General features: G+C 39.1%; 1 protein-coding gene across 4 annotated transcripts in view; it reads right to left on the minus strand.

The window, feature by feature from the left end:
• Positions 1-992: 992 nt before the first annotated feature.
• Positions 993-24,410, minus strand: part of LOC140714281 (heterogeneous nuclear ribonucleoprotein D-like) — a 42,747-nt gene continuing 19,329 nt past the window's right edge. Inside the window, exons 2-9 of one of the 4 annotated variants that reach the window (XR_012095854.1) lie at positions 23,572-23,740; positions 13,138-13,296; positions 12,079-12,210; positions 11,719-11,812; positions 10,325-10,492; positions 3,391-3,496; positions 1,989-2,074; positions 993-1,364 (exon numbers count right to left, since the gene is read on the minus strand). Coding sequence is in view for 3 of the 4 variants with exons in the window: in XM_073025361.1 (XP_072881462.1) it covers positions 3,426-3,496; positions 10,325-10,492; positions 11,719-11,812; positions 12,079-12,210; positions 13,138-13,296; positions 23,572-23,740 (793 nt within the window). In the remaining variant the exon portion in view is untranslated. Of the gene's footprint in view, positions 1,365-1,988; positions 2,075-3,390; positions 3,497-6,909; positions 9,876-10,324; positions 10,493-11,718; positions 11,813-12,078; positions 12,211-13,137; positions 13,297-23,571; positions 23,741-24,410 lie in introns of those variants that run through there. The other 3 variants (XM_073025361.1, XM_073025362.1, XM_073025363.1) reach the window with 3 other exon arrangements.

Here is a 24,410-nt window from a genome sequence, read left to right on the forward strand (position 1 = left end):
GGTTCAAAAGACAAAACAATCCACTCCTGCTAATTCTCCTCAAGGCTGGCAAAAATGTTAAGAATTCAGAAAGGAAATTAGACTGATTTACAAAGACAGTAAATATACAGTATGGCTACACAAAGAAAATGGAACAAATTGCTTTACAGATAGTCAGCATAAATTCAATGGGCAGTGGCCTCTTTTATGGCCACATTGAGTAGGATTTCACTCTCATTAAGCTGTGTCTGACAGTTTGCAACATGCACCACGGACAACAATGTAGTTCCAAAGGCACTCAGGCCATGACTAGCAAAGTGTTTCTCTGGTCCTACATGGTTTAGATTAGTCCATCTCTTCATTCCCAACAAGTTATCCCCAATAATAATTATTGGGGATCATGCATCAACCTTTTAGCACTTTTACCTTTCTTGTTCAATTGCCCTGTGTATTTGACATTAGTATATTCATGTTGGTCCTTTGCTGTTGTTCCTCTCCATGCTTTGTGGCACATCTTGCAGCAATCTTGCCGTGTCTTTAGCACTTTTCTGGTTTTTTTTTACAAGGCCAAGTCATGAGCTTGACATTCAAACCAGCATGGATGCCAGCTGGATTCGAATGCGAGGGACCAGTCACCTCGAAGTCCAGTGTGAATGACACGGCAGCACCAACCGGCTTACAAACCTACGATTTGAACCAAAGCACAATGTACAATGGTTTCTGGACCATTTTCAGGCAGTGTTCTTTTTTTCAATAAAAAGGGAAAACCTCAACCCACACTGTTCTTAGCTAGAAATCAATTGTCATTACAGTGAGATCAAGTGATAAGCTACAAATGAAAACTCAAGATTAGTCAAAGCCAACACATAATCATTGACAATATTAAGTTAAAACTGCATTATGGTAAAACTACAATCCACATTAATGTACTATTTAAGTACTATTAACTTTGAACACTTCCAGAGTGACTGAGCCAAGAATTTGAGCATAAAGGAATACAATGAGATGCTAAGAACATGTACAAACGTTTTTATTTAATCACGCAGGAGGAGTTACAAATGGAAATATTTCACAGAGCTCATACAACAAAAAAAACACATTTTCCCCTTACATCTGCCACACTGATCCACGACGTGCTCACCAGCAGTAAGACTAAATGGTGATACATTATATTAGTTTAAAAACTTTACACAACTTTTGTCCCCTTTACAAAAAAAAGTCACAGTCAAGTATTACTTGCATTAAAAAAGAAAAATTACAAAGGAAAAGTAATGTGTCCAAATTCAACACTGCCCATAATGCAAAAAAAAAATCTGTGACCGATTTCTTCTCTGAAAGGATTTCAAAAGATGTCTATTCCCTCTTGTTATAAGAGTTGTCGCTGCCTGAAAAACAGAAGGGACAATCATGGGGTTAAGCCTTTACCTCAGCTTTATAAAAGCAGATACTAACCATGTGAAGTACTGGGCTGGCCGAGACATGTTTACTGTTTTACCAATATTTAAGTAGCAAAAAGAATTAGTTTGATGAGCAAAACTATATTTTGTTTGATTGGTAGTTATCTTCAAAGGAATTACCCAAGTCCTCCATGCTCTTGGGCCCAGCCTTCAGTTGTTAAGCCAACTGCATTTACAATATATTAATATAATCACACACTGCAGATGCTGTAAAAATATACAAGTCCATTAACATTACATTCATCAGTCACGCATCACTACTGAGCTATAGAAAGAAAAAAGCAAGCATTATTTAGCGATTGATAGTACATTACCAAATTACACACTACTAAAAGAAAGCACAACTTGTAAGAACGGCTTTATCCATTGAAGAAACAGGAGGTCATGGCTATATTACCACTTAACTTGAGCCTGTAAAGAAAATATGACTACATAATTTTATCTAAAAAAAGGAAAAACAATGTCTGCGTGAATGAAAGTGTATAATTAGAGTTTTTTTTTTAAACTGTCTTTAATCTTTATGGTGAGACAGAAGGTTGGAAGAGACCATACCACAGGGCATCTCGAATTCTGTCCACAATGTGCAGGCTTGTACGAATCGTGTGGTCATGGTGACATGGCCTGCAATGAAGTTCCCACTGGCAGGTACAAACATAACGGTACAAGTCAGAATTAGACTGGTAGAATTCTTATCAGGTTGTTGCTCTGATGTTCTTAAAACCCATTATGGTACATTACCTGAGATCTTTTACTCATTAAGTGTTCAAATATCTCTAGGTTATCCTTACACAATTTACTGCTGTAAATATTTATGCAAAAATTCAAAAAGAGCTAAATGGGAGTAAGAATAAAAAGTTATACCCATATTTAATGTTTAGAATAATATACTATATATCTGCAGCATAAAGATAAACAATTAATAAATTTAGATTATATTAAGCACAGAAATTAAAGAGCTAGTTCAATCTGGAGACAAAGTCAAGGTTAATACTACATGCAAAAATAGATAACTAACTCAAAGTGATAACCACTGCCCATTTCACAAGACTGCAGTTTAACTTTTAGCTTGTCCTGTGAAATGTGTTTCTAAAAAAAACTTACATTATTTCAATTAAATATTATTTAGGCTCTACTGATTTCAAACAGTTCTGTATGGAGCAGCATACAAAGCCAAATTAGGTCGGAGATTACCATAAAGATGCAATGAATTTGAAAATGGTATAATGTCCTTTCCTTCCCTACCCAACTCTCACTGCTGAGCAGAAGTCACTACCCAAGTTAAATTTATAAACTTCACTTCGGCCCACAGACTGTGAAATAAGAATCATGAAACATTTTAATAGTATTTTAAAATCTGCTACAATTCACTAAGGTGGATTTCTGTTTTTGCAAACCAGTGGTTAATTTTACTACATGATCTTTTATTTTAAAAAACCTTTAAATCTCTCAAAAAAGATCATTCTTAGCATTCCACTAAATAGATCAGAGGCATTTATGGCACAGAAGGAAGCCACAGGACTTCTGTCTGTGCAAAATGAAGAACTTTTCAACCTATATTCCTACCACCTTTTCAGGGAGAGAGTTTATAACTAATGCTACCATCTTCTCACAACCAATACATCTGACAACTTGGAATCCGTGTGCTTTCTTTACTGATCTTGGATAGCAATCATGCTCATTTTACATGGCTTCAAGGATACAGTGGCTTTAAAGACTCTGAAGTGGACGATAGTAATGAAAAACTTGAGGCAAATGATAGCCAATAAAAATTTATATTACAGATACTATTATGTATGCTTAGATCAGTAAAAAGTGAAGGTCTCAGATGAACTAATCTTTTCTGCTACTGATGATCTGCTACAGGGTTAAAACAAGGCAACTTCATGAAAATTGAACCAGCTTTTTAATTCTGTATGTGCAAACTGGCCTCAAAAACCCAAGGAACACCGCTTACCTTGTTCCTGGAGAGCTTCGGAACAGCCAAGTCATCTAATAAGGCCTATACTGAGTTTGGCCACTTCCTCCTCTCCTCGGAGCTTTACCATAGGTGCCTGGTTGACCTGAAAATAAAATTAGTTGAAGAAAAGGATTTGTCAACTCTCAAGCCGTTGACCACCTTTTGAACTAAACTGCTGTTCAGCCAAAACCTTTGCCAGAGTGTCAGTTTGGCTCAGATGGTGGCAACCTCATCTCTGTTAAGGAACCAATGAGTTCCAAGCTCCTACTCAGACTTGGAATGAAAAAGGAACCCAGGTCTTGGCCTAAAGCGTCGACTGTTTACTCTTTTCCATAGATGCTGCCTGGCCTGCTGTTCCTCCAGCATTGTGTGAATTGCTTTGAATTTCCAGCATCTGCCGATTTCCTCATGTTTTGAATGCAAAATCCAGGATTTCCATCACAGTATTGACTAATGCAATGAGGTACTATACTAGCAGGAAAGATGCTGGCATGAATAGAAAATTGGCTGAATGCATTAGTTAAAGAGTGGGAATAAAGGGAGCATCTGTGTTTGGCTGCTGGTGACTAGCGGTGGACTGCAGGGGTCAATGTTGGGACCACTTCTTTCCACTTTCTATGTCAATTATTTGATTAATAATAAATGGCTTTCTAGCCAAGTTTGCAGACAATACGAAGATAGATGGAGGGCCAGGCAGTGGTGAGGAAGCAGAGAGTCTGCAGAAGGACTAAGATTAGGAGAATGGGCAAAGAAGTGGCAGATGCAACATTGAATAGGGAAGTATGTAATCATGCACATTGTTAGAAGGAATAAAGGCACAGACTATTTTTTAAACAGAGAGCAAATTCAGAAATTACATGTGCAAAGGGACTTGGGAGTTCTCTTGCAGGATTCCCTAAAGATTAAATTGCAGGTTGAGTCAGTGGCAAGGGAGGCAAATGTAATGTCAGCATTACATTATAGTGAACAAAGAGTTTAATAGAAGATTAGAATATACAGTGTCTTGAAAAACTTAGCTGCCACAACTGTTTTCACATTTTACTGTCTCATTTTCTAAATTTAAAATATATTGTAGGATTTTTGAGCAAATCTACAAAACATTGTGCATCATGTCAAATCAAAAGAAAAATTCCAAAATCTGTAAACAATTTACTAAAAATTTAAAAAAATTGTGAAGCTGTGTAAGTATTCATCCCCTTTATAATTATTATACTAACTTTCCTCAGTGCAATACTGTATATTACCTTACAAACTCACCCAATTTGTTGATGTAGAAAATTGAAGGATCACCTGAATAAATACCCCTCTTCCTGTCAAACCAACCCAAAATGACAACTAAAGAGCATTCAACTCAAGTCAGGGAAATAGTAGAAGCACATATCTGGGGAAGGGTACAAAACCATCTCAAAGGCACTGAACATGCCTCAGAGTTCAGTGTAGTCCATCAAGAAAAAGTAGAAAAAATATGGGACCACAGCCACACTGCCTAGGTCAGGCCGCCAGAGAATAACGGCACTTGTAAGAGGAGTTATTGTGATTTCAATAGTCACTCCGAGTGAGCTGCAGAAGTCAGTGGCTGCAATCTCCAAGGCCTTGCACAAAAAGTGTTTTTACATAAGAGCAGCAAGGAAGAAGTCCTGACTTTTAAAAAAAATGTACATCCTTGCAAATTGTCACTTAGAAGAAACTGTAAGGATGTGGAAGATGGTCTTATGTTTGGATGAGACTAAAGTGGAACCTGTTGGCCTCAAAACTAAGTGGTATATGTGACGTAAATCTAATACAGTCGGCCCTCCTTATCCGCGGTTCTGCATGCGTGGATTCAACCAACCGCGGATCGGGAAAACCTGGAAGTTCTCTCTCCAACACTCGTTGTTTGACCATTGTTCGCCTTGGGATTCGTGTACAGATTTTTCCTTGTCATTATTCCCTAAACAATATAGTATAACTATTTACATAGCATTTACATATTAGGTATTATAAGTAATCTAAAGATCATTTAAAGTATACGGGAGGATGTGTGTAGGTTATATGCAAATACTACACCATTTTATATAAGGGACTTGAGCATCTGTGTTTTTTGGTATCCACGGGGGGAACCAATCTCCCGTGGATAGTGAGCGCCAACTATACTGTGCATCAGCCAGGTAACACCACCCTTACTATAAAGTATGGTGGTGATAACATCATGCTACGGGGATGCTTTTCACCAGCAGGGAGTGGAAACCTGGTCAGGATTGATGGGAAAATGAGTGTTGTGAAATACAGAGCGATCCTGGATTAAAAATCTGCTAGTCTCAGCCAGAAAGCTTAAACTAGGGTGGAAGTTCTTCTTTCAGCAGGAGAATGACCCAAAGCACACTGCCAGGGCAACCATTGAATAGCTTCAAATAAAGAAAATTTATGGCCTTAAGTGGTCCAGTCAGGGTCCTGACCTCAACTTGATCAAACTTCTCTGGGCAAGAACTCAAGGCTGACCACCGTCGCTCCCCAACTATCCTGGCATAGCTTGAGTAATTTTGCAAGGAGGAATGGGTAAATCTTGTTCCATCACGTTGTACAAAGTTAATAGAGTCTTATCCAAAAAGACTACCGGTTGTAAAAGCTGCCAGAGGTGGTTCAGCTAAGTACTGAGCAAAGGGGAATAATACCTTTGAACTGCTGATATTTCAATTTGAGTTTTTAAGTTTTTTCATGCTTTACATTTTTCCCTGTATTTTTAAGTCGGTGAAAGAAAGGAGCACGTGATTCACAAATAATTCTCAGTTAAATTGTTCAAAATCCCTGGCTGTAATAATCATGTATGTGAACAAAGAGTTGGGATGAATACTTTTTCCAAGGCACTGCAACAATGTAATGCTGAAGCTTTACAATGTACTGGTCAGACTGCATTTGGAGTATCGTAAGCAGTTTTAGGCCCCTTGTCTAACAAAGTTGGAGATACACAAGAATTATTTTGGGAATGGAAGGGTTAACTTATGAAGAGTTTGATGGTTCTTGGCCTGTACTCGCTGGAGTTTAGAAAAATAGTTGAGAGGAGAAGAGGGCATTTCACTGAATCTTATCTAATATTGAAAGGCATGGATAGTGGGTGTGGAGGGAATGTTTCCAATGGTGGTGGATTTGAGGACCAAAGGACACAGTCTCAGAATAGGGGAATGTCTCTATAGAATGGTGATGAGTTATTTCTTTAGCTACAGGGTGGTGAATCTCTGGAATTCACTGCCACAGACAGCTGTGGAGGCCAAGTCATAGGATGTATTTAAAAGAGCAATTGATAGGTTCTTGATTAGCAAGGGCGTCAAAGGTCATGAGGAGAAGGTAGGTGAATGGGGTTGAAAGGGATAATAGCTCAGCTATGATGGATTGACAGAGCAGACTTAATGGACTGAATGGCCTAATACTGCTCCTAATCTTATGGTATGTTAAAAAGAGGGGTTGTATAATCTAAAAGGAATCTCTTGTACTATTCCAAGAAACAGGAAGCTAACATTCACTCAACTGAACACAAACAAATCACAGCCATTTTTATTGCTGTTGATGGCATGCTATGTGTAAAGTGGTTAACAACATAGAAACTATAATGGAAAAATTGGATGCCTTTTGGACAGAGAAATTACATTACATAACATTCTTTGAAATCTTTTTTTATTGACAATTTGCAACTTTCCAAACAACTAGATAGGTTTTGAAAAGGGCAGAGTTGTATTCAACTTTTATTCTTTTTTTCCAAATACAGTACCAGGGTTTTATTGTCAGAAGTTCCATTTATACTTCACAGACTGGAGATACCAGTCTCTCCTGATCACACAAAACTATCATCCTCAAATTCCCCTCAGATTAAATTTGCATATTTTATCCAGTATCAGTGCAACCTGAAAGTTTATTTCAAATATAAATACTTAATCTACTACCACTTTAATCAACAAAATAGTGCTGACCTCAGGCACTTCTACTTAAACCAAATTTCACTTCAAGATATTCTTCCAACCATTATCCTTTAGTCTTTGCTGGTTTCAGAAGGTGCAAAGATACCACTGGACATGTTAATTCCAGTGTACTGCTCTGCCAAAGCATCACAAGCCACCATCTTAAGGTAAAGGTTTATTCTATTTAAATAAACCTGCCTAAAACAGGCAGATATCATTTCTATTCCATTCAGCAATCAAATTTGGGAGGATCACCTGGTCAACAATGAAGGGAATTCTACTGTAATCTGAAGATAGCATTCTCTTCCTGTGAAAACGTAACTAAGGCCATCGCAGCATTTCACTACACAGGTATTCTGGGATTCTATCATCTCAAAAAATTACTTTGTGGTATGAAAAGGCACTGTTGCAAAATAGGAAAGACCATTGCTGGAATACTACAGATTTTCAAAGACACAGGATGCTAACAAAGAGATACATACTGGGGCCTAAAAGGGTATAGAAGAGAAGGCATTAAACTCCCTTGTTATTTATCAATTCCACAGGAATCAATACTCAATACCTTAATGAAGTTACTGTTCTAATGCGAGCTGAGACTCAGCATGCTAATGTAATTTACAGGGAGAAGGCAAAGAATGGGGTTGAGAGCGATAATAAATCAGCCATGATTGAATGGTGGAGTAGACACAATAGGCCAAATGGCCTAATTCTGCTCCCATGTCTTATGATCTAATGAAGGAACCAAAATCCAATCTTCTCAACTACTAACAGGTAAATGTCCATAAAAGGATCCGATAAGGAGCCTGGGTGAAAATCCCGCATCATAACTTTTCTGTGACCAAGGAAATGTTTCAACCAATATAACTTGAACACATCAGCAATGGCTTATTGGGTCAATTGTGCACCTCAGAATTCAAGTTGTAGTTCAAGCCCAAGGACATGAGCACAAAAATTTAGGATGGCACTCCAATGCAGTAAGTATATTATCCTGTCAGAGGCACTGTCCCTGACATCAAATATTAAAGATCAAATAAAAAGATTCTTTATTTGTCACATGTACATCAAAACATGCAATGAAATGTATCGTTTGCATCAACACCTAAAGATGTGCTGGGGCAGCCTTCAAGTGTCAACATCACATGCCCACAACTTACTAACTCTAAGCTGTGAATCTATGGAATGTGGGAGGAAACCAGAGAATGTACAAACTCCTCACAGACAGTGGCGAGAATTGAAACCACAATCTTCCGAGCACTAGCTCTGCAAAATGTTATGATCTCTACTAGGCGTGAAGAGCTGGGAAAGAGCCGGTGGCCCAATTGTAGCTGCAAAACCCTGGATAAGATTTTTACTGCTATGCTGTAGATATTTCATTTTAGCAGTTCTGTAAGAGTAGTCTGTTTTGCTTTTAGCATGTTTGGGTTTGAGCTAATGAAGGGCTATATTGCTCAACTGAGGAATGTTATGTCAGCCAATAAGGATGATAGAGTTGGGAAAAGGTTCTAGAGAACGTTGGGCAGAGGAGTTTTTGTGACGGGACACTGACCTGGGTTAAGGTTTTTTTGAGTGGGAGCTGGGAAAAGACAGGAGGGATGATGGCTAAGGATTCCATCACTGTTGCACAAGGTACATTCTGCACATGAATGGCTTCAAGGAAGAAGGACCAATACACCGTGGGGGAGTCTGTTTGCTTGAGTTGGATTTTGAGTGAGATTCAGAAGGTGGTGTGAGCTTTCATGCAAACCATGGGTCCAGCGTGCAAGTTAAAGACAACTAAGATGAGTTTTGACTTGTGTGCACACTTGGACTGGGTTAACTGTAATGGGCTCGTTATTTTTTTTCTTTTCTTTTTCCTACTAACTGTTCAATAAGAATGAGATTTGTAAATATACTTTCTTTATAATCGTATGCAGTGTACAATCAGTTATTTCTTGCTGACGGCAAATTGCATGGGGGCAATATTTGTACAGATTGGGGTTTGGTTGGTTGAAACATCCCAACTTCCCAGTTTTAGTGGGACTTAAGTCATACTGACCCTAGATAAACAGAATTTGACAAAGGTAGTTTTCTCACGGTTGAGTCCAGTGGCTGTTAGTGAGGGGCTAACGAGCTGCATCTCTAGAGAAGCTCACTATAAAGGGGTTTCATTATCAATACTTCATATTCCTCAACAAACATTTTAAATAGATAATAAATTTATTAAATGTATTGCTGTTTTTCAGGTACTGCTGTACACAAATTGGTAGACATTTACACTTTGGCAGAAATTTACTGAGTTAACCATCGCAGTACTGTAGTAAAGGCGACACTATAACAGTTCGAGGCATCGGAGTTTGAAATTCAAACCCGGTGTCCTCCGTAAGGAACTTGTATGTCCTCCCCGTGGATGCGTGTTTCCACCGAGTGCTCCAGCTTCCTCCCATAGTCCAAAGACGCACCAGTTTGCAGGTTACTTGTTCATTGCTAATTGTCCCGTAATTAGGCTAGGGTTAAATCGGTGGGTTGCTGGGTGGTGCAGCTCAAAGGACAGCTAAGCGCTATTCCACGGTGTATCTAATAAAATAAAATTTTACAACAATATCTTACTACAATGACCATTTCATTGTTTAGGGTGTGATGTGGTTATGAAAACTCAGTTATTCAAATTTTTATTTTACACCTACCACCATCCAAATGCAGATGATTTAATACCAGAGTTTGAAAATCCGATTGCCTCCCTAGTAAGCCATTAGCCAGACACCAATGTATGGGGTAAAACTACATTCTTTCTAGGTTTCTCCACACCATGTAAAGACTATAGGTAGATATGTGACTCACTATTAAAGAATCCTACTAGAGAGACAAAGCAAGTCTCTCTCCATTTTGCAATGCTTTTTGAATTTTTTTTCTCCAAAACAGATTAAACAAGATCAGCAACTCAGCAGACTAACAGAATGAGGGGCTACTTACTGGACTTTGTCTAGTAAACTATTGAGAATTGACTCCTGGTCTCTGAAACTTACTGTTATAATCACCATATCCCTGTCCATAACCATAATAGCCATAGTTGTATGCTGGGTAGTCATAGCCACTATATCCACCATAATTCTGGTTATAGCCATAGTTATAATTTCCATAACTTGGGTTCCAATAGTTACTGTTGTAGCTTTGACCCCAGGTCTGACTTTGTCCTAGAAAGGGAAAACAAAAATTGTTAGCATTCCAAGTGGACTCAGAGGGTCAATAGCAGCACCATCCATTTTATTTAATCCTTACTACAGCAATCCATTTACCCCATGCTCAACTACAATTGCGAATAAGGTGGACTGATAACAAAAAGTTACTAAAGCAAATAAAATATAAAAGAATGAAAGCACAAGAGTTACAGATCCGTTCACTTCAAGGCAGAAGGCACAACAGATAAATGATCTAACTCATCCCACAACTGTTCATGGAATTCTGTTTAAAACTTAAGATAGCACAGGCAATCATATTTCTCCATTAATGCATGTAGGATCAATCTGAAGACATGATTTGTACTCTAAATGCATGCCTCATCTCTATGTAAACATTTCATCAGCAGCTCTTTTAGCCAAGTGATCTTTTGGGAGGGGGGAGGAATGCATTGACTGCAAAAGTAGTAGCCATGCCCACCAGTATCGCTAATTGAGATAGAGTAAATTTGTATTTCATGACCCAGTGATACTTTGTTTTGTGCTGGGGGTATGCTCACAGGCACAAGAGCAGTGATGGAATCAGCACCAAGTTATTAAAGCATTACATTGAAAATGATGTGTTATTGACAGCATGGCTTCCTCTCACTTTGGTGCATCAAGCACCTGTCACAAACTATCACCCTTCCTATCATTGTGTACTGCTCTACTGGGAATATGGTGCTTTCGGTGAAAACTCCAGCAGAAATGAATTGGCCACACATGTACATGGAGAGGTTGTTGTTCCCTTCCTATCACTACATACTACTTTGCTGGGTACCTGGTGCTTTCTATTGGTGCACCCACAGATATAGAATGCTCAAGGTTCAGTGTGTAGGGGCTGGTGTTGGGCAAGTAACACAACAGCTCACTGACAACTAACAAGCTATTCACAGGGCTAAGGGCTGCATTCAAGCCAGTACAGCATATCTAGCCTTAATCCATGCATTGACAGAATGCTTAGATCTTATAGGCTCTTAAAAATATGTATTTCATACTTGTTAGATGTAACAGAAGTTGCTGTCATTCTAATCATCAATACCCCGCCCTCACCAAGGTTTGGCTGCGCAGCTCTCAAGCCTTAGTAAAAAGTTCAATGGTCAGCAGACATTACAAACTTTGCCTAGGCTGACGAGAGTTATACAGGTATAGAATAATATGCAATGATCATTTCCTGCTAAATCACTACCCTCCATACATTATACCTCCACTACCTCGTCCTCTTCCAGTGAATCCACCTCTGCCTCCCCACTGTTGTTGCTGGTAGACTTCCTTTGGCTGGGCCAATTTGATTTCAACCTTTAAAAAAAACATAACAGCAACTGAATGTGTGAATATTGTCTAGAAATAACATTATATGAAAGCTTATTTCAATTATGAATGTGATATATAAAAATAGTTGAGATTTTCATTTATTCTTGATTGACAAAGTATTAAAAATGCATATGAATAACCAGCATTTACTACCTAATGCAGGCAAGTGGGATTAGTGTAGGCCAATGGGCACATTTCTATGCTGTACAACGACTAATTACCAATAATATATTTTTTAAAATTTACCATACCTTGCTCGTTCCAACATCATGAAACTTTTTCTCCATAATTGTCTTCACTGGGTTATCCTCTTTGAATGTGATGAAGCAGAATCCTCTCCTTTTGTTGGTCTTTGTGTCCATGGGAAGTTCAATGGATTCAATCTAAGGAATAAAATAATTATCTTTTCTAAGTTCCGCAGGGAAAGCAACTCTATTGTTCCCTTAACAATTTTGTTCTAGATTCCTTTACATCACTGATAATATTGGTCCAAAACAAACTTTTGGCCATACTTTCTCCTGCCTTTTGAAGTTATTTTCAAACCCCTCATTTTTTAAATCCACTGTATTTTCTTCCCCCTGTGCCCATCCAATAATTTACAAGCCACCATCTTAACAACACCCCCACCCCTCCTAACTAGCTCACCCTGCCCATTATGATGCTTCATCCAGTTCTACCAACCTGTCTAATTCCTCCTCACTTCTAGATACTGTCCATTTCCTCTAAGTATCTCAGCCTGAAACATCAACCATCCTCTTGCATATGCTACTTGACCCACTAAGGTATTCCAGCAATTTGCTCCTTTTTTTGCATAACATTGATTTGGTTGAGTAGAACAATAACCTGACTTGCTTCACTTATAATAAGCTGGAAAATAAATGAAACTGGCTCTACATTCATGTGGGAACAGGATATTTTAACCCAAAATGAGTGTCTATCCACAGTATTATAACTTACTACTTACATGCGTATAAACTCCTACCTATAACTAAATTCAGCTGGCAGACCATGCCCCACCTCCTATGCTCACGACAACAATGAGAAAGCAGCTTTCAACAAAAATCAAGATTCAAACAGTATTTTGCAAAGAAACATGCATATTATCAGATTAATCACCAATGCCCCAGTAACAGCAAAGAACTGGCAAAAGTGATTAGCTAGAAAAAGGTTAATATAGAAATACCATGAATACTTCCTTCTTGGATGCAAATTATGTAGACACAGGTTTCTAATCTGGGCTAATTTATGAACCTCTGATACATTCACAGTAAAAAGATTTATGTACTTCTGAGTACAAACAAGGATCTTACCTCTCCAAAAGTTCCAAAGTATTCTCTCACTTTTTCTTCCGGACAGTCAGGATCCAACCCACCGACAAAGATTTTCTTGATCTGCTCCTTGCCTTTCATAGCTTGTGCTCTCTTGGGATCAATAACTCTTCCATCAAGTTTGTGTTCTTTATTTAATACCTGAATGTTAAAACAAAAGATTCATCTATAATGCTTTTGTCAAATTAGTGTTGTATAAGTTTATTTAAACTAGCAAATGAAATTAATTTACATGTAAATTCTTTAAGTTCTGAAATCACTGGAAAAAGTTACTATAAAGGAAATTGTTTTTATAAGATTAACTTTGTCACATGTGCACTGAAACAGTGAATTGCATAATTTACAATCAGTGCAGATTGTGCAAGTATCGTCACACTTCCAGCACCAACATGGCATGTCCACAACTCATTAACGCTAACCCTATGCTGTTGGAATGCGAGGGGAAATCAGAGCACCCTGAGGAAACCCATGCAATCATGGGAAAAACATACAAACTCCTTACAGACAATGGAGGGAATTGAACCCAATCTTACAGCTGGTGCTGTAAAGCACTGCGCTAACCACTACAACGAATACTGTGAACATTCAATAACCCTCATCTTCCCTCCCCGAATTACATACTCTGTCCTGCAGGTAACCTTTTATACTAAAGAAAACAAATTCTCAACTTACAGACACCCCTTACATACAAACAAGTTTTTAGGAGACCAACAGGATGAATTTTCCAGTTGCAAGTTATCTTCTGCCAGGAATGGGGCATTTCTGCAGGCTTTCTCTAACAACTGCCCCCCCCCCACACCCCATGAACAAACTTATTCGCCTCACTCACTGAATCATTGATGCCACTGGTAGCTGTTCTTCCTCTGCTTTAGCATTCTCCCACCACAGCTGGTTCTGCGACCCTTTCATGCAGTTTCCTATTACAAACAGTTCAAGAACCCTGTGATATCCTGGAGACTGCCTATAGCTTATTCCACTCTGAACTTTTTACTTTTATCAGAATCCTCTACAAACCCCATATCCCTCTTAAAAATTTATTAATCTTTATCCTCAAATATACAGAATTGAGTGACATAGCTCAGTCTTCCTGAATAAATTCCAAAGATTTTCACAATCTTATAGGTCAAGAAATTTCTTATCTCCATCCTATTCTGGGACTTCCAGATCTCCAATGGAACCATCAACTCCACATCTACTTATGAAATATTGTAAGAATTTTGAATGTTTCAATCACAGCAGTTCCCATTCAGTTAAAACTTGAGAGTATAGGCCCCATCCACTTAATTATCCACATGTAACAGACCAATTTTGTGACTCACTGTTAAACTTTCTCTATGGCAAATATGTTCTTTCTAACACGAGGCTGGAGCGGGCAGATTTGCACATAATATTCTCAATCTGGATGAGCCAGGAATTCAACTGCAGGAAAATGTTTCTACTCTTGCATTTAAATTCTTTTGCAATAAAGGGCCACATGTCATTTGACTTCCTAATCTCTTGTACAACTTCTTTCAGTGATTCATGCAAAGGGACAAACAAATTCTGAACAAAACCTTTCAATCTTCCACTCACTAGCATTTTTTTCCAAGATACATACATCTAATAAAAATTCTTCCTTCTAGAGACCAATATCCATTTTAAAATAATTGAAGGCACATTAACTTGAACTCTAATTTGTTCTTACATATTCACACAACTGTCCAAACAGTGCCACAACCTAGCATACATAGTACTAAGCTGTCAATTTGCCACCCATTCCATTAGTTTTTGCATTATCAAAACTACTGAAATTCAGTCATGAATATTAACTTAATACACAGCTATACAGCTTTTTAATTCTTCACAGTCAATTTTGACCGTTTCGATTCTGAAGCTCTTGGTTGCTCAAGTACAGGGATAGCAATAGCATTCCAGTCATCTGACTGAGCAGACATGTCACATTCATGCAAGTCTGGCTTCTGACATTGCCTAGGCTGCCATATTATTTGTGCATGGATGGCCATCATAAATTATTAAACCCATCAGTACAAGTAGTAAGCAATTAACCCAAAGAAATCCCATAAAATAACTGGCAATACTACCCAGGAATCAGTTTTAAAGCTAGCCTGATGCAAGCAACAACACTGCAGAACAAATAAATTAAATTTCCCATGTTCAGGGAACAAAGACCATCAGTACAAGCATTTTCATCATTCAACTGGTAGTCTCAGATTACCTCCAACGGGAACACACCACCAAGCACATCTTTCCCTTCCCCCCCCCCACTTCTACTTTCCACAGGGATCACAACCTATGCGAATTGTCCATTCATACCACCCATCCCTTCCCACCGATCTCCCTCCTGGTACTTATCCTTGTAAGTGGAACAAGTGCTACACCTGCCCTTACACTTCCTCCCTCACCACAATTCAGGGCCCCAGACAGTCCTTCCAGGTGAGGCGACACTTCACCTGTGAGTCGGCTGGTGTGGTATACTACGTCCGGTGCTCCCGGTGTGGTCTTTTAAATATTGGTGAGACCTGACGCAGACTGGGAGACCGTTTCGCTGAACACCTACGCTCTGTCCGCCAGAGAAAGCACAATCTCCCAGAAGCCACACATTTTAATTCCACATCCCATTCCCATTCTGATATGTCTATCCGTGGCCTCCTCTACTGTCAAAATGAAGCCACTCTCAGTTTGAAGGAACTACACCTTATATTTTGTCTGGGTAGACTCCAACCTGATGGCATGAACATTGATTTCTCTAACTTCCGTCAATGCCCCTCCTCCCCTTCTTACCCCATCCCTTATTATTTTTTCCCCTTTTCTCTCTCTCTCTGCCCACACTTTGCCTGCTCTCCATCTCTCTCTGGTGCTCCCCTCCCCCTTACTTTCTCCCTAGGCTTCCCATCCCATGATCCTCTCCCTTCTCCAGCTCTGTATCCCTTTTGCCAATCAACTTTCCAGCTCTTAGCTTCATCCCCCCGTCTTCTCCTATCATTTCAGATCTCCCTCTCCCACTTTCAAATCTCTTACTATCTCTTCTTTCAGTTAGTCCTGACGAAGGGTCTCGGCCCGAAACGTCAGCTGTACTTCTCCCTATAGATGCTGCCTGGCCTGCTGCGTTCCACCAGCATTTTGTGTGTGGTGCTTGAATTTCCAGCATCTGCAGATTTCCTCGTGTCTGAGTTTCAGACTAACTTCTGATTTCCAAGATAAACTTTATGAAAGGCTTGCTACTACACTAATTTGTCACTATTTAAAATTCTAGATCATTTTCAAATCTCACACACTATTTCACACTTCAGCGGAAATATAAAACTCTTAAACATGCCTTTTTTTTTTAAAAATGAAGATACAATTCATCTTGGTTTCGGTGTATTCAAGTGTCTCAGCTTTACAGCAGTTTGAGGATTTTATCCCCCAGCCTTTCTGGACATTAAATATCAACAGCAACATGCCAGAGGACAACTCTAGATTTAATTCCTAATTTTTCACTGCCAGGCTTAAATGAGAGCATCTTCTCAGAACCACCAACTGTGGTAAATTAGTACCTCACAACTTTCACACCCCAAAGGCTAGATACTTCAATACACTTATCAAGAACAGACTGATGTGTTTTGGTAACAGAAACTCATCCTGGCCCAAAATGTCAACTATTATTGCCACCAGAGATGCTGCTTGGCGCCCCAAATTCCTCCAACAGTTTGTTTCCTGCTCCAGATTCCAGCATCTCCAACCTTTCTATCCAGTTTTTCAGATATATGACTCTTTTATAATCTATGTTAATAACTGATGAAGGAACCACAGTCCCAGTACTAAATAATTACTGTTCATCAACTTGAAAACCAACCCATGTTGCTACTTCCAGTTGTTAACTAATCCTCCAACAGTACTCAACTCCACAAGTCCTTATCTTTTGCACATAACTAAAGGGGCACCTTATCACATGCAGGAAGTTACAATACAGGTATAATAAGTAATTAAGGCAAATGGAATTGACCTTTTTTGGTCAATGGAGTGAAAATGGAGGGAATAAAAAAGGAAACAATACTTTATCCAAATATATTCCTAAGTTCCCCTTCACACTTAGATCTTCAAAAGAACTAACATGTTAAAACATCCTTTTCATAAAAACACTACTTTGTTATCACTTAACAATGATTTCTAGACATTAGCTGATGCAATAATTACTTCTCGAATCTTGCTCTTCATAACTTGGCTACCAACATGCACCACCGTACTTGTGACAACAATATGAAATGCACTTGGATTATAGGTCAAAAGATGTCAAAATAAAATGCAAGGAGAAAGTGTATTTGCATGTAATTGGGCTTTTAATGCAAACAAAATAGCTTCCAACATGATCTTCCAAGGTGAAATTGAAAAAGACCATACACTACATTAATTATATAGGAGAAAACATTTCAACAGCTCTGCTGAGAAGTCATCTTATTTACATCGTAGTTAATGGAATTCAGAAAGTAGGTTAAGTGCAGCCAAGCATTTGCTTAAGATTTTCATTTGACATCTTTATACATAAACCAACTGTCTTCCCTGTGTACAGATCCAAGTCAAGTTTCAAAGCTCAAATGAACCACAGCCTGAAGCAAACAGCACTCATGGAGGTTCTCACCATGGGATTTGCAAACAAGCTCCCTTGCTTCATTCAAAGGTAGATGTATCTCATTATCAGTCACCAGAAGCAGTGCTTTATGAAACCCCTCATCATTTTTAACTTTAAAAGTAATAGGTGAGCGGTCCATAACATGTACAAAACTTGCTTTAAAAAATGTGCAGCAATTAGCTCCTGAAATGTGAGCTAATGCTTGGGGTTAAAAATCTGCTTCTTTAGTATAAACTTCTTTCACTGTGTTCAACTGATTCCCCCTTCCCCCACTTTCATGTTTTGCATCCTTCTACGGAAAATTAAAGACAAGGAAAACTAGCTTAAATACAGGCTACAACAGTTAACCAATAAGTCAAAATGTTCATGGTAGAAGGAATAAATTGCAGTACACAAATACCATAACATTGCTATTGAGTTTCTTCAAGTCAAAACTGCATTGCAATAGTTCCCATCATTCACCTTCACAATAAAAATTTGGCAAATAAAAGTAAAATCAGCTTTCAAGACCTCAAGCGGACCACAACCTTGTCATGGTTTGGAAGTTTACATGCCTCAATGACGCAGAGCTATGTTGGCAGGAGTCAGGGCTTTATGCTTTGGCTCTTGGCAGGGTCAACCATGCCAAACAGGTCAAAAGGTTGAGGCCAGACTAAGTGGCCCACTGGTCCTCCAGGTTCAGGGGTTCAGCTCAGGGCTAACAACCCTGACTGATAAAATAAAACTGTTATGGAAATGGCAATGAAGAATCCTACTTCTGAGTGTGACAGTACTCCCGAGTCTTAACCAGGTCCTTGAATGACTGTCAGCAGTGAAAAACTGAAGTTACTAACAGAATGAGAAAGCCCTGAACTCCGCCAGAGATGGAGGATCTTCATTGCTGCCCTAAACGCCAGCAATGCAACGGGCCATAAGTAATCAAGTTTTCAAGAACAATTAACATTTATAGCTCTCAACAAATATTTCCAGTTTTTCACCTTTTTAAAAACATTCTTATTTTTCCTCTACTGGAGCGCTTGCAGGGGTGAAGAGCTCCATTCCCCAAGCCTCTTTCAATATGCTCCAAACACAACAGTAATGTTTGCGGCAGTAACACCCTGATAAAATGGCATGCTTTTCAAGCTCCAATTTATAACCAAGTATTATCTACAGTACTGTAATGTCTTGGGTATAAGACTTTTGCACAGTTCTGTAGTAGTTCTATGTATTGCACTGTACTGCTGCTGAAAAAATATCATGATGTATGTGAATGATGCAAAACCTGATTCTGATATGTGGGTCTCTATTGTTGACTGAGTGGAGAAGGGGCAGGGAGAGGGGAATCATTGTTGGAAAAAGGGGAAAGGAGAGGGGACAGAATGGAAGGCACCAGAGACGTTCTGTAATGGTCAATAAACCAAATGTTTAGAATCAAATGACCCTGCCTGATGTCTTAAGGCTGGGTGTGCCTGCATCTGCCCTCCACCCACCCCCAACACCCCTCCTCTGCTACCACTCCCACACCCCCCTCTGCACACCCCACCCCATTCGCAATATCCTTTACTCCTGCCAGATTTACAAGCTCACTCTCTGTTCCACATCGACAGATACAGTACTGTGCAAAGGTCTTAGGCACCCTAGCTTAAGCCCCCTTGCACAGTACTCTATATCAATGTGCAAGGGAGTGCAGTATCAACAAAGGTGCTTCCTCTCAAACCAACTTCAATGCTAGCATAGCTAAATCCTTTTCAACATTTGAACAATTCCCATTTATTCAACAAAAGCACATCACCCAGCAATGAACTCCAACTACGATGACACGATATACTGTCCTACAATGAATGCACTGCAGATCCATCAGAATTGAATCAGGATAAGGACACACCACAACAGAGCTTCCCCACCTTTATGCCATGGACCAATACCATGAAGGAAGGGGTCCATGGACCTAGGTTGGGAACCACTGCACCACAAGGACAGACTGCATAAATATCTTTATCCTCTCAAACTTCTTGGCCCAGATTCCAGCATCTACAACCTCTTGTGCCTCTAACTTCGTACTCAAGTCTTCTGATACTTGACTCAGTTCATCAGTTATTAATATAGATAATTACTGTTTACCAATTAAGAAATAACCCAGATGAGGTGTTCAAAATGAAGGAATTCAAAATAATTTGTAAAGAGACAAGAACTGAGTAAGCATAATTATGAATCAAAACTTGGCTCGTAAGGAATAAAAATCAGAAAAAAAGTTTGACATGCAAAAGTAAATAGAAATTTTCTCCACAAGGCAGATATCAAGTCTAACAGTATTTTCAACAAAAAATATTGTTAATGCACTATAATCCATACCACAGCAATATAATACAACAATTTATAAAGTTCTAATGCTGTATATTGTCATGTTCTAATACACACTGGTAAAAGCTAATTTCACAGAAAGCTTCAACCCAATTTATAAATACATTATTTACACCCCAAGCAATAACTGACATGCAAAAACTACTAGCCAGAGTGCTCAAAACAAATAGTTCAATAAGTATACACTCAGTGGCCACTTTATCAGGTACAGGAGTGAAACACAGGGTGGACTTCTGCTGCTGTGGCCCATACACTTGAAGGTTCGGTGTGTCGTGTGTTCAGAGATGCTCTTCCACACAACACTGTTGTAATGTGTGATTTTTTTTGAGTTACAGTCACCTTCCTGTCAGTTTGAACAAGTCTGTCCAATTGTCTATGATCCCTTATGAACAAATCACTTTTACCCACAGAATTGCCATTCACTAAATGTTCCACAAAACAAACAATATTCAAGTTCAAGTTTAATTGTCATTCAACCATACATGAACACCCATGAATACAGCCAAACAAAACAGCATTACTCCAAAACACAGTACCACAGTCACACACCACACAAAGCACATACAAGATATCAGTAAAATACAGTAATATAAAAAATATAGTCTAAGATGCTGAGTCCATGAATGTTGCAGTTGGACACAATACACAGTTTTCTGCCGAGTGAACACTGGGGGCAGCACCGATGCTGATGCTTCTCTCCTGGACAGCTGTAAACAGGCGACACTGCAGCTTGAGGCCTAGTGCTCAGAGCTCCTCCGCTATCTGCCAATAAATCAGTGATCTGGACTTGCAGCATTCCACTTTAACAATGTCCAACAGGAAAAGCGACGAAGACCATCACTTGCCATTAGACTGCCCACCTTCTTCGCACACTGACGCTTCTCTGACACAGGCAGAAGACGATCCACACTATCCAGTTTTTCTGCCAAAGAGCAACTCGCTGACAGAGTAGACCTGCAGTACTTTTAAGTTCTTAATGTCCAGCAGGATCTTGCGATCATAAAGAAAACAGTTTAAAATAGGACAGTAACACTGCTGGTTGACCCCATAGAAGCTGCAGTGATCAAACACACCATCATTACCATTCAGAACATTCTCTATAAAGTCTAGAGACTCCTGTGCATGAAAATCCCAAGTAATACAGGCAGTCCCTGGGTTACGAACAAGTTCCATTCCTGAGTCTGTCTTTAAGTCGGATTTGTACACAAGTCAGAACAAGTACATCTGGTATTATTTAGCGTCACTTAGTCAAATGTTTGTCTTAGTATATAGTATATATTTTACCTCTCTATGCATGTAAAACACTTAAGAAACATACGTATTTCAATACCTAAACCACTGCGTTGCTTAGTAATAATTGTAGCTTTCATCGGGGCAGGGCTTTTCACATGCTCCATTATTCTCACTTTATCCTTTAAAATTGTTCCAATCATTGACCGACTGTAGTCTAACACTTTTCCAATGACGGATGACATTTCACCTCTTTCCAAACGCTTTATTATTTCCACTTTATTTTCAATCATGATCGTTTCCCGTCAACAGAACAGAAAAACTGCGAGCAGTGGATCCAGAACTTTGCCAGCTCCCAAGCTCCACTGGGTCCTAAGGACCACCACACTGAATTCCCTGGGTCCTAAGGACCACCACACTGAATTCCCCAGGTCCTAAAGTCCACCACACTGAGCCAGGTTAAATGGGACAAGTGGGGGCTGTGCTGGGTTTGGGTATTTGATCCTCCACAATATTCCGCGTGGGAATTTAAACTGAAGGTGGCAGTGTTTTTTTTTAACGAGGTCGAGTTGCAAGCTCGACATCAATCTGGCGCGCTCAGAAGTGATCTGTCACTGGATCAAACTCCGGAACCTCCATTCTCGAGCCCGGCGCTGATCTCACTGCACCACCAGCCGACTGGAAGGGGGGGCCAGGGTGTATCTTGCTAAGAAAAATTTAAGCCAAATACAAAGTTACACACTCAACACAGTGTCAATGGCAACGACTTAAAATGGCGGACGGCGTTCTCCTTCCTTGGTTCGTAAGTACGAGTTGTTCATAAGTCAGACGTTCGTAACTCGGGACTACCTGTACTCAAACCACCCCACCTGGCACCAATAATCACGATCAAAATCACGTGGATCTCATTTCTTCCCCCATGCTGATTATTTGGACTGAACAACTGAATCTTTTGACCATGTCAGTATGCTTTTATGCATTGAGTTGCTGCTACATGATTGGCTGATTAGACATTTACATTAACAAGTAGGTGTAACTAACGAGTGGCCACTGAGTGTATTTTACTATATTTCCACCCCAAACAATCAACCCCTGGGATTAGAAACCTGCAAATTCCAAAAGTCATAATTTTCAAGGTTAATTATACAAATTTTATTTGTGTCATTACCTCAGAAGACACTCTTTTCTTTAAAATAAAGACGAGGGGCGTGAAGGGGAAAATAAAAAAATAATTGCATATCCATTGAGATTTAAATTCAGGATGTTTAAAAGGTTGGAATAAAGTTTGCATTCACTGATTACTTTTAAGGAAAATAAAATTATGTATTCAGAACCATAAGATTCAATTCCTAGCTCAGTGGCTCGTAGCCATTAAGTTGGTATTTTCAAAGAAGACTCTGCTACCTGACTGCAGGATAATTTTGATTTCTATCTACTTCTCATGCAGAACTCTAGTTAATAAATGCACAAGAACAAAGACAAGAAGAATGCTTTAGCTGTATCTGAACAAGCTGAAGAGTCCAAAGAAAACACCTAGTGGTTCTGAGTAAACACCTGAGTGATTTGACACTTGCCCATGTGCTCATGAGATCTTTTTAAAATAGTCAATATTCTGATAAATGTAGCACTTTCCCCATGATAGTCGAACAGTTGTGGATTCAGGCTCCACTGGGGCTGGAGCACTATGAAGGTGCTGCATTGTTGAAGCCATTCTCTAGATCATCAATTCTTAACCAATTTTAGGTGGATGATGCAGATGATGATAGCCAACTGAAGCAAGTTCCCTTGGTACTTCAGATACTTCTCTCAAGAACAGTATCAGAATCATTCATCTTATTCTTTGTCGTACCCTGCATAGATCATCATGGCAGCTATATTTGGCCAAAAATTGAATATATTTCAATACTTTGGATGCCCAATTACATGATGACAAAGTTTAATTTTACTTTCTCACACCCTGTAAAACTTGCACCCTACAAAAAGATCTGGTGAACAGATGGTATGTGTTAAAATGTTAAGTGAATTGGGCAAACACCCAGGAGCAGATAGTTTACCCACCATCTTAAATAAAGGCAACCATCTTCAGTAGATTCGGAAGGCGTAAGTAAAATGGAAACCAAAGAAAACTGCTGTTCAACCTTTCGCAGTGTCACAGTTGAATAGTTTTAAGAAGTCAGGTATCCTCATTTAACCTGAATGGAGTCAGGTTAAAACTGGCAGTGAATACCAAATCCTACCTTTTCTACACTTTCAGGATCTTTGAAGAGGATAAACCCAAATCCTCGCGAACGCCCAGTCACAGGATCCATTTTGATTACGCAGTCTACAATTTCTCCAAATTTAGAAAAGTAGTCCCTTAAATCTTTCTTGCTTGTTTCCCAGCTGAGTCCACCAATAAACATCTTCCTGCACAGTGACAATATAAAAAGAGGAAGTGCAAATCAGTTTTGAAAACAGTGCCAGTACAAGTTTATCATCTTAGGTCTAGTGGGGGAACAGCACTGCCAATACTGCTCATCTCGATACTAGCACTTAAATACAACCTCAATCTTTGACTTAAAGGTAAATATCAAGTTTCTACCACTCTTGTTCTGGGGACAAGTTAACATTACCCAAAATTACATTACTCAGAAAATCAGATGTCATTCAAGCTCCAATGATATATGTTTGGCAAGAAATAATGGAAAAAAAGGGATGCTAAGCTTTAGTACTTTGCATCAAAAACTTAAATCATTATCTTAAGCCACCCAGGACATTGAATAATTTATGTAACATCAAGGCCAAGAAGACAAATTTACATCTGAGAATTTGAAGTAGGATGGCAAAAGCTTTGTACATTAGTGTGAACATTGTTCACAGATTGTAAGCAATAACTGCAGTTGATAACCTAACATTTCTTTATCATGCCACCCCCATTGAAAATAAAACATGCCAAAATAATACAAGAGCTGAAAAGGAGTATCCTTGAACAGCTACTTAAAGAATAATGAAAAGAGTGGACGGGGTGAGAATGTTTCCTATAGTGGGGAGTCATAAACCAGATACAGCCTCAGAATACAAGGACATCCCTTCAGAA

Source organism: Hemitrygon akajei, chromosome 21 (genome assembly GCF_048418815.1).
Source record: "Hemitrygon akajei chromosome 21, sHemAka1.3, whole genome shotgun sequence".
NCBI classification, from domain to species: Eukaryota; Metazoa; Chordata; class Chondrichthyes; order Myliobatiformes; family Dasyatidae; genus Hemitrygon; species Hemitrygon akajei.